Below are 15,912 nucleotides of genomic sequence, written 5' to 3' on the forward strand. Positions count from 1 at the left end.
GAGGAGGGAATTGCAGGGGAAGGCTCACAAGTGGGAACTAGCTTGTGAGCTTCAGAGATCTGTAGGTGTTTGCAATGACTAGACCCAAAACTCAGGGTGGAGGGGGTAACATAAGGGGAGGGTGGTTGAGAGAAAGCTATAGAAAGGGCAAGGTTCGGATTATGATCTTAGGGTTCTAAGTGAAGGAGTTGAATTTTACTCAGAAAAGCCACAGGGAGAACCATTAAATGATTGCAAAAAGGTTAATTAGGGTAGCATTTTAGAAAGTTTATTGGGTTGGCAGAGTGGCTTGTAGTATTGCAGGTGGGGAATTGACTATGAAGCCTGAACAAAAGCTGTATGTGAGGAATGGAGACAAGAGGGTGAATATCTAGAGGGTAGAATCAATAGGGGTGAGGGAGAAAGGAATTAAGGACAACTTCCAATTTGTTTTCGTTTGACTGACTAGCTGGATGGATGTCTCAGTCACTTACCAAAATAGGAAGTAAGAAGCAAGCTTTGTCGATAGATGATGGCGAGGATGTGGAGAAAGGGGAACCCTCCTACACTTTTGGTGGGAATGCAAGCTGGTGCAGCCACTCTGGAAAACAGTATGGAAGTTCCTTAAGAAGTTGAAAATAGAGCTACCCTATGATGCAGCAATTGCAGTACTGGGTATTTACCCCAAAGGTACAAATGTAGTGATCCAAAGGGGCACTGCACCCCAATGTTTATAGCAGCAATGTTATACTATGGCAATAGCCAAACTATGGAATGAGCCCAGATGTCCATTGACAAATGGATGAAGAAGATGTATACACACACACACACACACACACACACACACACACACACACAATGGAATACTACTCAGCCACCAAAAAAGTGAAATCTTGCCATTTGCAGTGACATGGATGGAAGTAGGAGGTATTATGCTAAGCGAAATAGGTCAATCAGAGAAAGACAATTATCATATGATCTCACTCATATGTAGAATTTAGGAAACAACAGAGGATCATAAGGGAAGAGAGGAAAAAATAAAACAAGACAAAATCAGAGAGGGAGGCAAACCATAAGAGACTCTTAATCATAGGAAACAAACTAAGGGTTGCTGGATGGGAGGAGCGTGGGGATGGGGTAACTGGGTAATGGACATTAAGGAGGGCATGTGATATAATGAGCACTGGGTATTATATAAGACTGATGAATCTCTGATCTCTAGCTCTGAAACCAATAATATATGTTAATTAATTGAATTTAAATATAAAAAAAGAAGAAGCAAGCTTTGTGGAGAAGATGTGTGGTTTTTTTTTAAGATTTTATTTATTTATTTGACAGAGAGAGAGACAGCGCGAGAGAGAACACAAGCAGGGGGAGTGGGAGAGGGAGAAGCAGGCCTCTCACCTAGTAGGGAGCCTGATGCGGGGCTCAATCCCAGGACCCTGTGATCATGACCTGAGCTGAAGGCAGTCACTTAACTGACTGAGCCACCCAGGCGCCCTGAGATGTGTTCTGTTTTAATGCATTAAGCTATCAGGGCAGTTTGGGTTTTGAGAAAATATAGATTTGATAACTGTCTCACAAACATATCAGTGGTATTTGAAGCTTTGAGTTGGATAAAGCCACCAAGGAGACTTAGGGTGAAAAAGACAGAAAACCAGTGATGGAGCCCTTGGGACGCTGACATTTTAGTAGTGAGTGGAAGACATGAAGTCTTCAAAGGAGATTGAAGAGTAGGGTGACCACCCATCCCGGTTTGCTCTGGAGTGAGCCATTTTTCTAGTCTGGTTTAGGAAGTAGCTCTTTCTCATTCCCCCCTACATAAACTGTGCAAGCCTCTGATGGTTATTCTTCCTCTACATATTTTCTACATGATTGGAAAATGAATGACTGCAGGATTGAGATGTCAGAACTCTGGAGATTGAAAAAGTAGGCATTTAAACATCCCGGGAAACAGAAGAAAAAATCAAAGAAGAGCATGAGGTGGGAGTTTGCTTGGAACTTTATGAAGTGAAGACAGAGAGGGCTCCATTTACCTTTGCAGTTGCCATCTGTGTCTTGTTTGGGACTCTTCCAAATGTGCTTTTGCCCACATGTCACCAAGACATTGGAAGTCTGCCTTCGTTATTCCTGGTAACTTCCATGGCTCTGTTCTAAGAAACTCAGTTAGTGGCATGCTTTCCCAGCATCGACAAATGACGGAGGGAGCATGGTCAACTAGGAGACACTGCTAGGAGGAGCTGGGGTTGCAATTCGACTCCCAGGTGTTAGTTTACAGGCCACTCTGTCCAGATGTTGGTTCACCACTCTTGGATATTCCCATTCTTTGTACTTTGTCTCCTTTTGATATCCTTAAATTAAGGCTTCTATAACTATTGTGTCTGAAGTTTAGTGTAGTTGAACAATCATTTGTGGAAGACCTGTGATCTGCTAGACATTGTGATCTATGCTGGTCTTGAAGAGATGAATCGGACAGTTCCAGAGAAGATTGTGTCTGGGAACGTCAAATCCACAATTATGACACTAATCTGGCAACACCTACCATGGGAGCAAAATCACTTCTAAGTACCCCTGGGCACATACTGAAATACATATTAAAAGTACATACTGAAAACATTGCATACAGTGACCCTCCTTCCTTGAGTTCTGAGCAAGGCAAGAAGGTCAGGAGCTCATGTTCCCATATTTCCTGTTCATATGACCATTTAAAAATTTAAAAAACTTAATCAAGCCCTTAGTATGTGACCCACACTATTCTAACTCATTTGCTTCTTGTAACAACCCTATGAGAGGTACTATTATTGTCTCATTGATCTCATAGAGGCATAAAGAAATTAAGAAACCATCCAAGGGGCACCTGGGTGTCTCAGCTGGCTAAGTGTCCGACTCTTGGTTTCGGCTCAGGTCACGACCTCAGGGTCCTTGGCTTGAGCCTTGCTTCGGGCTCCACACTCCGCAGAGTCTGCTTGGGATTCTCTCCTCTTCCCTCTCCCCACTTTTGCGTGGTCTCGCGCTCTCTCAAATAAATAAATAATAAAATCTTAAAAAAAAAAAAAAAAAAGGAACCAGCCAAGGGATAAATAGCTAGTCAGTGACTGAGCCAGAATTCAACTTGAGGCCATCTGTAACCACCCGTCTATGCTGATGCCTAGTGCCGGAGTATGCTAGCTTGGTGGACAACTGCTGGTTAATTGTATTAGAATGGTTGTTGGGGTGCGGGGGATGGGGAAGATAGTAACATCCCAAATGTTGGATTCTTTTGGTGAAAAGTCTTCCAGAAGTTTTAGTAACCATCAAAACCAAGCCATTCTTTATTTTGCAAATCTTTCTTGGACTAACCCAATGTGCTCGTATAACTTCAGTACATTGTATGTTTTAGCACAATGACTGCTGACTTGGGTCTTGATTTGGAAATTAAACTCTGTTTGAAATTGGTGCTTGCTGTTCATAGTAGAATTACCACATTTAGCTTTTATTTCTAGAGAATGTTGGATTATATACCCTGTGATTTTGGGAAGAAGAAGCCCCCCTGCATATAATGTTAGTAGAAGATGTGGTTGCATTTGAAAATCTTTATGGAACTCTCTGGAATTCTAAATAGAAATTCCAGGAAGGCTTGGAGTTTTCTGGACAGCAAGGTCACTTTCGGAGAAAAAGAGATATTTTATTTTCTAGCAAGTTCTCAAATTCTAAGAATGGTCTATTTCTTAAATTAAATGTTAATAAGAAATCATTGTGCCACAGGGATGTTGTCAAATTATCTCTTTTTTCCTCATGTTCTCTATTGTTTTTTGGGAGCCAACTCTGGTCTGACGGAAAAAGTCTTGAGGGGAGTCCCTTTTTCTAGCTGTTTACTGGGCCTCTCTCTTTTTTTTTTTTCCCCCGGAACATGGGCCCTGAACTTAGATTAAAATATGGATATTCTTGATTTATACTTTATAGGAGGATTGCCTGCATTTCCAGTGTTATCAAAAAATCATTCACCTTTCAGTACCTGCTTTTGGTCTTTGCTCCTCTATGGTGTTCTCCATCATTAAAGAGTGGCCCATTTAATTGGTCAAGGAGAGATTTCTTTTTATTTTTCCTAACTTATTGTTTGTCTCCATTTCATCCAGAAAACTGACAGGCATGATGACCCCCCCCCCCCCGTCACATCAAGCTGCCTAGGCTCTCAGTTGACCTCTGGGGACACAGTACAAAGGAAACTTGAAAAAGTCAGTTACAGACCCTGTTACTGCCTCCAGATGGCACACAGAATCTATAGCGGTAGGATTGCTGGGCTTGGGGTCCCAGAGGGAAAAGTAGAGCTGGTTGTATGCCAAGATCTCCTGGGTCCTTCCTGCCCCCTTAGGGAGCCTGTTCCCACAACCCCCTTCCCTTCCTAGCTCTCTGGGTTAGGTACCCCCAACCATTCTCCCGGTATTTGTGTGCGAACTGCCTCATGCCCAGAACCTCCCTGGGACCATCACAGTCAATCCAGACCAAAGGTTATTTCTTCAAAGAACTCAGAGTCTCTTCATTTCCCTAAGGTTTAGAAATATATCTAAGTGGACTCTGTAAATCCCTGAGTCCCTCCCAGCCACAGGGGGAATGTTGGGAGATCTAATGGCTTGTTCATTCCACCCTCCCACTTAGTTTACCACCTACGAATGATGTTTCCTCCATTCATTTATGTCCTCCTGCATCCTCATACCCCATGTTATTCTAATCCAAACTTCTCTTGCCGCAGTCCTCCTTCCTGACCCTTCTATTATGTGTTCTTTGAGGCTCCCAGACCAGGACAAACACGCTCTTATATCCTCTGTCTCTGCACCAAGCATTCCTTTACCTTCCATGCTTTAGTCACAAACCATGCCCTGTGGACACTGTTTTCTGGAAGTGAGTTCTCCCTAGTTGTTTAACTGTCAACACAGCAAAGATGGTTATTATTGTATCCCCAGTGCCTAACACAACTTGGTGCTTTGTGCATATTTGTCAAATAATGAATGAATGGATTGAAACATCTGGAACATTCGTGATGATGATGAGAGAGAAAAAGTTGAAATAAGGAACAAGACTCACATCATCATTTCCAGATGACTGATGCCAGTGGGATATTGGAAACTTTTTTTAAGGGGAGGAGGGGCAGAGGGAGAGTGAGAGAGAGAATCTTAAGCAGGCTCTACACCCAGTGTGGAGCCCAACACGGGGCTCGATCTCATGACCTGAGCCAAAATCAAGAGTCAGATGCTTAACTGACTGAACCACCCAGGTGCCCTGGAAACTTTTTTTCTCAGACAGATCTGAATTAGCAAGGAAAGAATACAGAAGAAAGAAATGAAGATGTGCTTTCAATCCTCCTTTCTGTGAGACTTCTCTAGACTTAACCTCCAGATATGTAGAAACAACCCCACCTCAAACCTGAAGAAATCTGTCCCCATGGCATCATTCAGGAGAAATCTCGAAGATGTGCAGGTTAAGTATAGGGGGTGTGTGTGCAGGAGATGGGAGGTGAGGCAGGGAGTGGATGAGTGAGGAATGTCACGGTGTACTGGTCTGAATAACCCCCCCACCCCAACATTCATGTCCAACCAGAAGCTCAGAATGGGACCTTATTTGGAAATAAGGTCTTTGTAGATGTAATTAGTTAAGATGAGGTTAAATTGGATGAGAGTGGACCCTAATCCCATGGTTGGTGTCTTCATAAGATGAGAAGACAGATACAGAGACACAAGGAAGATGGCCCTGTGAAAATTAGGTAGAAATTGGAGTTATGCTGCCACAAGCTGAGAAGCATGAAGATTACTGTCAACCTCCGGACACTGGAAGAGGTGACAAAGGATTCTTCCCTAGAGATTTCAGGGAGAGCATGGCTCTGCCCATACCCTGGTTGCAGATTTCTACCCTCCAGAACCGTGAGAGAAAAAACGTGTATTGTTTGAAGTTCCCCAGTTTGTGGTACTTTGTTACAGCTGCCCTAGGTCACTCACACACAGGGGAGTAGTAATTTTGTTTCATCTTACTTATTCTTTCGTTCTTTGTTTAAAATTAATTTTATTTTATTATGTTCTGTTAGTCACCATACATTACATCATTACTTTCTGGTGTAGTGTTCCACGATTCATTGTTTTCGTATGACACGCAGTGCTCCATGCAGTACGTGCCCTCTTTAATACCCATCACCAGGCTAACCCATCCCCCCACCCCCTCCCCTCTAGAACTCTCAGTTTGTTTCTCAGAGTCCATAGTCTCTCGTGGTTCGTCTCCCCCCCCGATTCCCCCCCCCTTCATTTTTCCCTTCCTACTATCTTCTTCTTCTTCTTTAATATATAATGTATTATTTGTTTCAGGGGTACAGGTCTGTGATTCATCAGTCTTACACAATTCACAGCGCTCACCATAGCACATACCCTCCCCACTATCACCCAGCCACCCCATCCCTCCCACCGCCCTCCACTCCAGCAACCCTCAGTTTGTTTCCTGAGATTAAGAGTCTCTTATGGTTTGTCTCCCTCTCTGGTTTCAAAATGAAACAATTTGCTTATTCTTTCTTAATGCTAATTCCCTCACATGGTAAAGAAAAATCAGTATCAGCTTTCTCCCCTTGTCACGTCTCCTCCTTGCCTCTTATATCCATTGACAGTTTCATTTGAGTTAGAAGAAACATTAAACAATCTCTTGCAGCAAATGGAACATAGACAGCACCACCATTGTTTCTGGTAGATAATTCCTACTCTTTACTAAGTGACAGCAGGTATGCAAGACACTGCCTAAGGCGCTCCACATACAGTAGCCCAAATCCTCACTACAAATCTGCAAAGTGGGCTCTATTATTACTGTTTCAGAAATGAAATTAAGTCTCAGAGGGCCCTTCTTACAAGTCCTGTGATCTCTATGGACCGAATGTGATGATGTACTTGACATCTGATCAGAGCCTTTACCAACCATGTATAAAAAAACATTTAAGCGTCCCTGAAGCCCTCAGCTCTGAATGTGATAGAGAGGAGACAGTCATGTTCAGTCATTGCTCGCTCTCTGGTTTGCTCGCTAGCCCAGACATAACTTTATTAACATGCAGTAAATGGGGCGCCTGGGTGGCTCAGTCAGTGCAGCGTCTGCCTTCGGCTCAGGTCATGAACCCAGAGGTCCTGGGATCGAGCCTCACTTGGGCTCCCTGCTCGGCGGGAAGCCTGCTTCCCCCTCTCCGACTCCCCCTGCTTGTGTTCCTGCTCTTGCTATCTCTCTCTCTCTGTCTAATAAATAAACAAAATCTTAAAAAAGAAAACATGCAGTAAACACTTGCGATGTTCAGGTCGGGTGCTGTCCCCTTCGCCCACACCCCGAGGCCGTCTGGCACTGGCACACCCCGAAGCTGGCAGCCCCGGAGGCCGCGGGGACCGCCCGCCCCACTGAAGGCTCTGTCCTCTCACGCGGCCCCGGGGGCTGGTGTTGGGGCCCCGGCTTCACTGTCTGCGCCACGGGTGCCCGACAGTCAACGTGGTGGCGATGGGTGGCTGCCTGCCACGCACGCAGGGTGCTGGTGGGGCTGGACATCCCCCCAGCGGTGCCTACGGGACTGGAACACCGCTGTTCAAAAAAGAAGTCGATGAGCATGAAGAAAACTCTGAACCTTCCCGCTAGAGTTTAAGGTAAAGAAAACATCATTGCAAAAGGAGATTTTTTGAAAAGCTTTTTGTGAGATAATGAATACATTTCTAAGAGCTAAAGGCAGTGGAAGCATGTAGGAAACAGCTCGTAGCCTGTTACATAACAGAGTATTGAAAGATCCATCGGAACTTGTGTCCCCCCTCTCCGTCAGGTTCACACTTGAAAGTCTGTCTGAAATTACAGAATGTACTTCTCCCTTATGCTACAGTCACACGATCAGCATTTTGTTTTCGCTTATAAGTTGTGTGTGTGTGTGTGTGTGTGTGTGTGTATGAAAGTCCATTGAAGTGTAAAGTCTGACTCTCCTGTTAGACGGGCCCAAACAAAATAGAGCAGTGAGAAGTAGGAAAAAATAAGTAATTAAAAAAACCCCTGACCCTTCATTTTGGTCCATTAGCTTACTTTGCTGACAACTTTTAAAATGCACATGCAATTGCTTCCTGGGAAGAAGAGCAGGGGTAGGTCATGTGTAATCACAGGGATAAAATAGGAGATTCACCTGCTAGTCCCATGCTCCTTTGCAAAGATGAGGACTGGGATTTGTCTCTCTTGGATTGTGTGATACAGTGGGGGACTTTCGTTTTCCCTGCAAAGGAAGCCAGTTAGTAGCCCTTCTGTAGGCTGCTTTTCCAGTTGGATGGGAAATACCTGGAGGTCTTTGGACCTCAAGTCCCTTAGGGACTTGATCGTTGTCTTCATCACTAAGAAGAGTAGACTCATAAACTAGGAGGAGAAAACCTTTTTTTTTTCCTGAACCAGATTCTTAGAAAGAATAAAAGTCTGCCAGGTAGCAACTGTGTTCCTGAAAAACAACCTCTATATTCACATTATTGGGGCATTTATTGTTGCAACTGGGACTTACTTACTTGGGTTTAAATATTAACCTATTATTCTGACACAATTTTCAATTTATCAATCCAAATATATTCTTTAATTTAAGAAGTATTTATTCAGGACCTTCTGTGCAATACTATAGGAGAATATATTTAAAAAGAGAGGGATCCTGTTATCAAGGAACTTAACAAATCTGATTTCAGAGGGTGATGCAGGGGCGAGGGAGAAGATGTTGGTTTTTGCCAACACTTACTGAGTGCTTTCTATGAGCGAGGCCCTGTCCAGAGTTTTTGCATTCATGAACTCTTTGAATCTTCAGAAACTCCGTGAAATAGGTCCCATTTTTATTATCATTTTACCAATGCAGAAGCTGAGACACAAAAAGTTGGGAAACCTGCCTGAGGTCAGACATCTAGTAAGTGGTAAAATCATGCCACAAACTCAGGCAAGGCAACCACAATATTATAGTATGTCTCAAGTTGGGCAGAACACACCCACATACATCAGGAATAATAAATAACTAATAGTCACTAACAATACTAGGGCAGTAAAATGACAAATGGGGAGATCATCCTGGGTTGGTGTGGTCAAGGAAGCCTTCATGATATGAAAACAATATTAGATCTAAACAAACAATATCATCCATATCGTCTTGTTGGAGATGTCCATTAGCCTATGGGAGGCTCTGAGAAGGACACAGAAGAGAAACCTGTGTGTTTAAGCCATTGTTCCTCAAACTTCAGAGGCCATGAAGACTTCTTTTTTCCAGGTAATGCTTAAACAACTTATGGCACACACATTTTTTTAAAAAGGATTATTGATTGATTTATTTATTTGAGAAAGAGAGAGAATGAGAGGGACAGAGTATGAGGATAAGCAGGGGGAGGAGCAGAAAGAGAGGGAGAAGCAGACTGCAGAACCTGACTTGGGGCTTGAGCTCCCCGAGATCATGACCTGAGCCGGAATCAAGAGTCGGACGCATAACCGACTGAGCCTCCCAGGCACTCTTTTAAGGCTTTTTTTAAAAGCAATTTTGAAAATGTTAGTTTAGAGGAACAGAATCTATTTTAGGGCATTTATTTATAGAGGCTATAACTGACTTCCCTGCCTCTGCTGTCCATAGCCAGAAAGGATCTGATGAAGTTGCAAGGGGAAGGGCCACTGGAAACTTCTATAGATAGGATTTATAGGATATGAGTGGAATTAGTTTTCAAGTTTTGTTTGCTAACTAATCCTTTCTAGCCAGGATTGTATTGTCATCAATTCTAAGAAGGGCTTAGATTAAACAGATGGTCGTCCCTGGCTGGGCTGAGTATTTACTTTATAATCAGAAACGTTCCTTGTATTCCCTGGTCTTATCAGGGTATCCTTAGTGCCCCAAGAACACTGTCTTCTTTTATAATCATTTTTACAATATTTTGTCCATATTTTATAAGGATTATTTCATGGTCGGGCTGGTCACTTATAGATATAGTCATGCCCAATGTCTATTAGTGGTTCTTGTGTTTTCTTTTGCACAAAAACTGTACAGCCTAGAGAAAGCAAAAGATATATCCCAACTCTCACTTTGTAGATTTGTTTTAAATGATGTAGAAATTTACATTTTTTGAGGACCCTTTATTACAAACCATGGTGTATGTTTTATATATGTTTTCCAATTTTGACATCACAACCACCCCAGAAGGTAGGTGTTACTTTCATTTTACACGTAGGAAATGGAGGCTCAGAGAGACCAAATTATCTGCCTGGAGTTAAGCAGCAAGTGAGAACAAGGGATTTGAATTCTGGTCTGTTGACCCCAGAGCCCACACTTTGAAAACACTATGCATTGCTTCCTTAAAAGGGGAAAAAAATTACTAAAGATTAAATCTTGCAATACTAGAATTTAAAACATTTCAGGCAATTGAATCAAAGATACATCGTTGCTTGGATGACTGAGACAAGGCAATAATGCATCTTCAAATCCTATCAACTAAAATTGAAAATTTTTCTAATAATCTCTCTGGCTTAGTTGGAAAAAAAAAAATCCCATCGTGGACTGTTCTGTAGCTAAAAGCTCCCTGTGTAGTCATTACTCACATGTCCACTACATTGTCACGGAGGCAGGGCTGACGGGATGTTACTTGAGAAGTGCCTTTGCTTTTGGCCCTGCTCTAGGACAGACGGAGAGCACTGGCTGAGAATGTGTGTGCACATGTGAGTGCTGTGCAGCCGAGAGACACTGGCCTAGGCCGCCGGGGGAGCCTGTGAAAGACCAGCAAGCCTTTCGGGGCCTGACTCAGAGGAACAGAGCCATCACCAGCCAGAATTAGGGCTTCGGGGGCATAGATGCAAGGGAGATAAATGATCCTTATTTTGTTTTCAGGAGCTGTTTTTATATTCCAAGTATCTAGTGCAACCTCTGGCACATGGTAGATCCTCAATCAATATTTGTGGAGTCGAAATTCAATTGCTCACATAGGCTTGACTTATTTCACAATGTCTCAACTAGTTTCCCGGGGACATTTGGAAATCATGTCTGACTGTTCCTTGGAAGACCACTGGGGTTTCAATTTTGATTTTGATTTTATATTATCAAATATCCACACATGAAAAAGTGGCTTTGTATTCAGACACAGGGGAGCATGAAGGGATCAGTGAGATTCTGAATCCAATGTTAATAAAAAGGGGCATGAAGAGACTATGTAGATACAAGGTTGTTCCTGGGAAACAAGGGTGGTGGTGTTTTTCTCCTCTATTTCCAGATAAGTTTAGGAGACTCAGTTGTCCTGCCTGAACTGTTCTATTGTTCTTGATGGTTTCCAGTCCTGAAATCTGCAAGACCATATTTTTCACAGGTACTTATTGAAAGAAGTCGGCTTTGTCTTTACAACCTAATCCACTGTACCTCATTCTCACTCATATATGAGTTTGACAAATGTGAAACAAAAATATCAGGACTCAGAAGAAGTGTAGAATTGAATGGTGGGGGAAAGAGAGCCTTCTTTCCCTAACTTGGGATTAACTGGCAAGTGAGGCCTTCATGGACAGGGCTGTTCTGCAGCCCCAAGTAGAATGAGTCACATGGAGACCATGTCTGTATCTGTGCATTTTTCCCTCGAAAGTTTCCTCTCCTGAGCAGTGGGCCTTTTTTGTTGAATCTGATTGGTTTGCTGGTAACATGTTACCTGGTGAGAATCAGTATATTTTCATACTTTGATGTTTTTAAGAAATTATCTTTATTTTCAATTGTTCATCGAGACATGCCAATGGATATTTAGGCCACATTTTGAGCAAAACTCACAAGGTTTTTTTTTCCCCCAAATCTCACATGTGTACACAAAACAACACAATTTTAAGGGTTTGCTTAAAAGAACAAAGCATAAGAAATACAGTGAGACACAAGCTCATAACCAAATTCAAATCAGTGAGCAGATCTGATTCAACGTGAGAAAAGATTACAAACAAGTCTGTGTTCTGTAGGAAGCACTATCTGAAGACAGTGTTGCCGGACGCGCTCCAAATGCCTTTGTGGGAAGCCTCAAGCAGGTGGAAACAGAGCGGGGTTTTTCCTCAGCCTGGAGGAGTTATGGGTAGGTCAGGGCTTCAAGAACGAGTTTCTGACTATTCACGGATGCTGTTAAAGGAGAAGCAGGCTTTGACGATCAGGCCTGGCAGTGATATATATTTTCTCTCTCTTCATTTGATCTGAACTCTATTTTGCTTACTAAAAATAGCCCTTTGATTCCTTTCTTCTCAAGTACTGACAGAATTAAACTTGGTAAGTCAACTATTGGTGGTCCATGGACCAGGAGGAGACTATAAAGATAAAATCCATGGATGATCCAACAGCTGTGTCTTAACTAGCAACAGAGCTCCTCTGTGGAAGGGGAGCCGCTAGTAGGCAGGGAAAAAAAGTTTTCACATTCTCTTTCTTTTTTTTTTTTTTTGCCAAAAAGCAAAGAACTCAAGAAAACTCCAGATGGTTGAAAGGACAAAAATGCATCTAGTTTATGCATCGTGTCTCCTTTTACTTCAAATTTTGATTGTACTAGTAGCTGCTTCATAGTCGGGTATTTGGTGGTTTTCTTTGTGAGCTCTTCTTCAAGACCTAATTGTAACATAGACTTTTGTCCTACGAACTTGGAACTACTAAAAATGCCTCCAATCTTACTTATGTAAGTTACAATATAAATATAATTTAAACAAAGTCCATTTCTTAAACCCAAGGCAGAGGCCCCATTCACTAAAACAGCATCTTCCCTTTTCTCCACTGTATCATCCTTGACAATTGCTTTCCTTCATTTGATCTCATGAACGTTAAACACAGACCACACAAAAGCTCTCTCTGCATCATCAGACCAAAGTAAGAGAGATTTGGAAGCAGGAATACATTCAACATTTTCTCTTTTGGGGCCTCACCAAGCTGAGAGCTTCAGAGGATTAAAGCAATAAAGAATCAGGTGTCAGTTCATAGTTATTACAGAGAAAAAAAGTTAGTGTTAAGATTTCACAACCTCTCTCTTACCCATATCAACAATTTCAACTTATCAGCCACCCATTTCATGAGGTTTTCACACTTTCTCTAGTACCATCTGACAATCTCTCCTACTTTAATGAGAATATAACCAACTTTCCAAAATTTCCCCCTAAACCTTCACTCGGCAAACCTCAGTCTCTCTACAGAAACTTATTACAAACCCGTCAAGTTTCGAACATTTCATTTGTACGTTAGGAAGGGACAAAACCCACAAGAGTTGCATGTAGAAAACGAGAGTCCGCTGTCAGTTTGTCAGCTTGCGAAACAGCTCGGTAGTGGCAGAAATGATCAGATTATCGTTCCCCCACTATAATGTTATTTAAAGGTAAGAAGAGAGGGACATGCCAATTTTCACATAACATTACTTATGCTAGAACTTTTAAGGAAAAAGGTTGAATGCATGGAGTTTAGTCACTAGAGAAGGATGCTGTAACAAACTGATTGTCCGACCAAGAGTCTGCAGAAAAAACGGCAAGCAGATTCCAAGGTGACTCTGTTAGCTAGAACCGTAACGAACCACGATGACCTGCCAGGAAGGTAAATTCGGTCGAAAAACTGAAATGTTTTCTTGACTTAAATAATGTTAACTTCAGCTAAATAATTGAGTAGTTGTTCACACGAAATTAAGGAAAAAGAAAAATCCAGTTACTACTAACGCCAAAGAAATGCACGCCAACCATAAACCAAAGGTGCTTTGGTACTGTAGCCATGACAGACAAATGTGTGGTGGGAGAGCAGGGAGTTCCCTGATGGGTAGATGACAGGGTCATAGGAGGTTTGTGAGACCTGCCGCGTCTCCTGCGAGGTTGACACACCGCCACGGTCCAAGACAAGAGTCACACAAACGCGAGCTTATCAGCTGGCTTGTTAAAACAGAGTGTGCAACATCGGCGCTGGGTTGAAAAGTGACTTCAGGCTTGTTGAAAGGTCTCATTAATCTGAGGGAACGATGCTCGGTGCCATAGATGAAACACTATGGTCTCAAGCGGAATGTGGGTGAAGTTTCCAGAATATTTCCTCAAAGACTTTAGTCAGTTTTGGTTTGTGACCTTAGCTGGAAAGCGCAAAGATGGGCATGGGAAGGCAGTTCAGAAGGATATCTGTGAGGATGTAAGTCGGGCAGCTTTCAGAAGATGAAAGATGTTTAAAGTTAAGGCCTTTATCTGCAAACAACAGTATATTAATAAACTCTATACCAGATTTACAAACGCATTCTCTTGGATTAAAACTAACAGGATTCTGTTCACAGTGCCGTTGTTTATACAGGTAGCAATCCCATAATACTCACGTATTTTGGCATGGGCATCAGTAGCGCTGGGTATTTACAGAAAATGGACACGTGTGCATATAAACATGTCACGGGATCTGAGTTACTGATAAAAGACAGATCGGCTAATGGTGCAAAGGAACGGACTGTACAGCACCTTCCCCTCGGATCGGATAGGAAACGCGGTCTCTGGAACTGAGCAGACGCCAAAGCTCTGGCCCAAAGCGGCATCGAGTCAGTAACGAAACAATGAACCCCCTGTTCAAGTTTGGGTACATTGAGTAATCTTAGTCCCAAGTTTTAGATCCATTGTCTAGTGCATAAAATAGAAAAGTTAAAAAGATCTATTATTATTTTTATAATAATAATTATTATTAAAATAGAAGGTCCTTTCTCACGTTCTCTTTTGTGCTCTGGCACCTAAGACCCATCTCCTTGGAGCTCCGAGTGTGCTGGTGTTATTGTCATGCAGATCAGCAGTCAGATGGCAAATGCTAAAAACGCTCTGGACTTAGCCACTGTCGCCTGTCACAGTGTGACCCAGGGCCCGAGGGGGACATGGCAGGAGCACCTCTTTCTTACTCCCCAGTCTTCTCCTTGAGGGGCCAACCTGCCTCCCCCCACCCCCCAGAATCGGCTCCCACGTTCCTGAATGGAGTTGCTTATTTCGGCAGCGAATGCTGAGGTGACGGATGGCTTCTGTACACTTGGAAAAAGGAGAGGAGGCAGGTGAGTAGGAGGAGGGTGGCCTTGCAGAGAGCCCCGGGGACGACACCCAGCGCGTGGCTGGGCTGGTCGCCGAGACACCCTCCCCCGCCCCCCCCCAGAGCTGCCACCCTCTCAGGAGGCCTCTGCTCGAGGAGGTTCTCCTTCGGTCTGCGTGGAGCAGGGGCAGCGGGGCTGGGACTACGGGGCGTCGCCTTTGGTCCCAGTCTGCTCCTGGTTCTCAGTCCCCGGGCCTGCGTGCTCCGCGCCGCCGCTTCTGTGCTGCTTGGGCAACAGGCTCTTCCACTGGGCTTGGTTGTGGGAGAGGTGACGTAGCATGCTCTCAGACAGGGCGCTGTGGCCCGTGAAACGGGCCCACTCCCGGAAAAGTGGCTCCACGATGTAGGTCATGAAACCTAGAACAGGCAAGGCCAAGTTCAGCCCTGTGAAGGCGCTACAACCCTCGCCTTCCTCCCTCCCAGACCCAGCTGGGACCCCGCTCTGTGCCCGACCCAGAGATACGGAGGCAAAAGATGACTTGCTCCCTACCCTTCGGTTTAGGAGCACCAGGTGTGTCACCTAGGGCTTGTTTCTTAACCCCTCGGGCCTCAGTTTCCTCATTTGTAAAAAGGAGCTAGGAAGAGTCCCAAACCCATGGGTTGTTAGGACAATGAAATGACTTGAGGCAAGTGAAATGCTCAGAAAGCTCCCGGCACCTAGTAAACTTTCAATACGTGTTGGCTGTTATTATTTGCTGAGGGAGAAAGACATTTGAACAGAAAGCTGGGAGAAAGACATTTGAACAGAAAGCTAGGAAAAAGTCTGTGTGGGAGCTGAGGAGGGGGTGGGGGAGGGGAGGAAAGGGTGAATGATATCAGGAAGGGGCACATCGTTGTTTAGACCCATCTGGAGAATTCATATGTTTACCCTGTAGGATATTTTTTCAAGAGTATTGATCCAC

General features: G+C 43.5%; 1 protein-coding gene across 2 annotated transcripts in view; it reads right to left on the reverse strand.

Annotated features, from left to right (window-relative positions):
• Positions 1–11,542: 11,542 nt before the first annotated feature.
• Positions 11,543–15,912, reverse strand: part of PDE7B (phosphodiesterase 7B) — a 316,742-nt gene continuing 312,372 nt past the window's right edge. The window contains exon 12 of one of the 2 annotated variants that reach the window (XM_032407821.1): positions 11,543–15,367. In XM_032407821.1, coding sequence (XP_032263712.1) covers positions 15,153–15,367 — 215 coding nt within the window. In that variant the 3' untranslated portion in view covers positions 11,543–15,152. The remainder of the gene's footprint in view (positions 15,368–15,912) is intronic. The other variant, XM_032407820.1, reaches the window with a different exon arrangement.

The sequence above is a fragment of the Phoca vitulina genome, unplaced genomic scaffold, assembly GCF_004348235.1.
Source record: "Phoca vitulina isolate PV1807 unplaced genomic scaffold, GSC_HSeal_1.0 scaffold9, whole genome shotgun sequence".
NCBI lineage: Eukaryota > Metazoa > Chordata > Mammalia > Carnivora > Phocidae > Phoca > Phoca vitulina.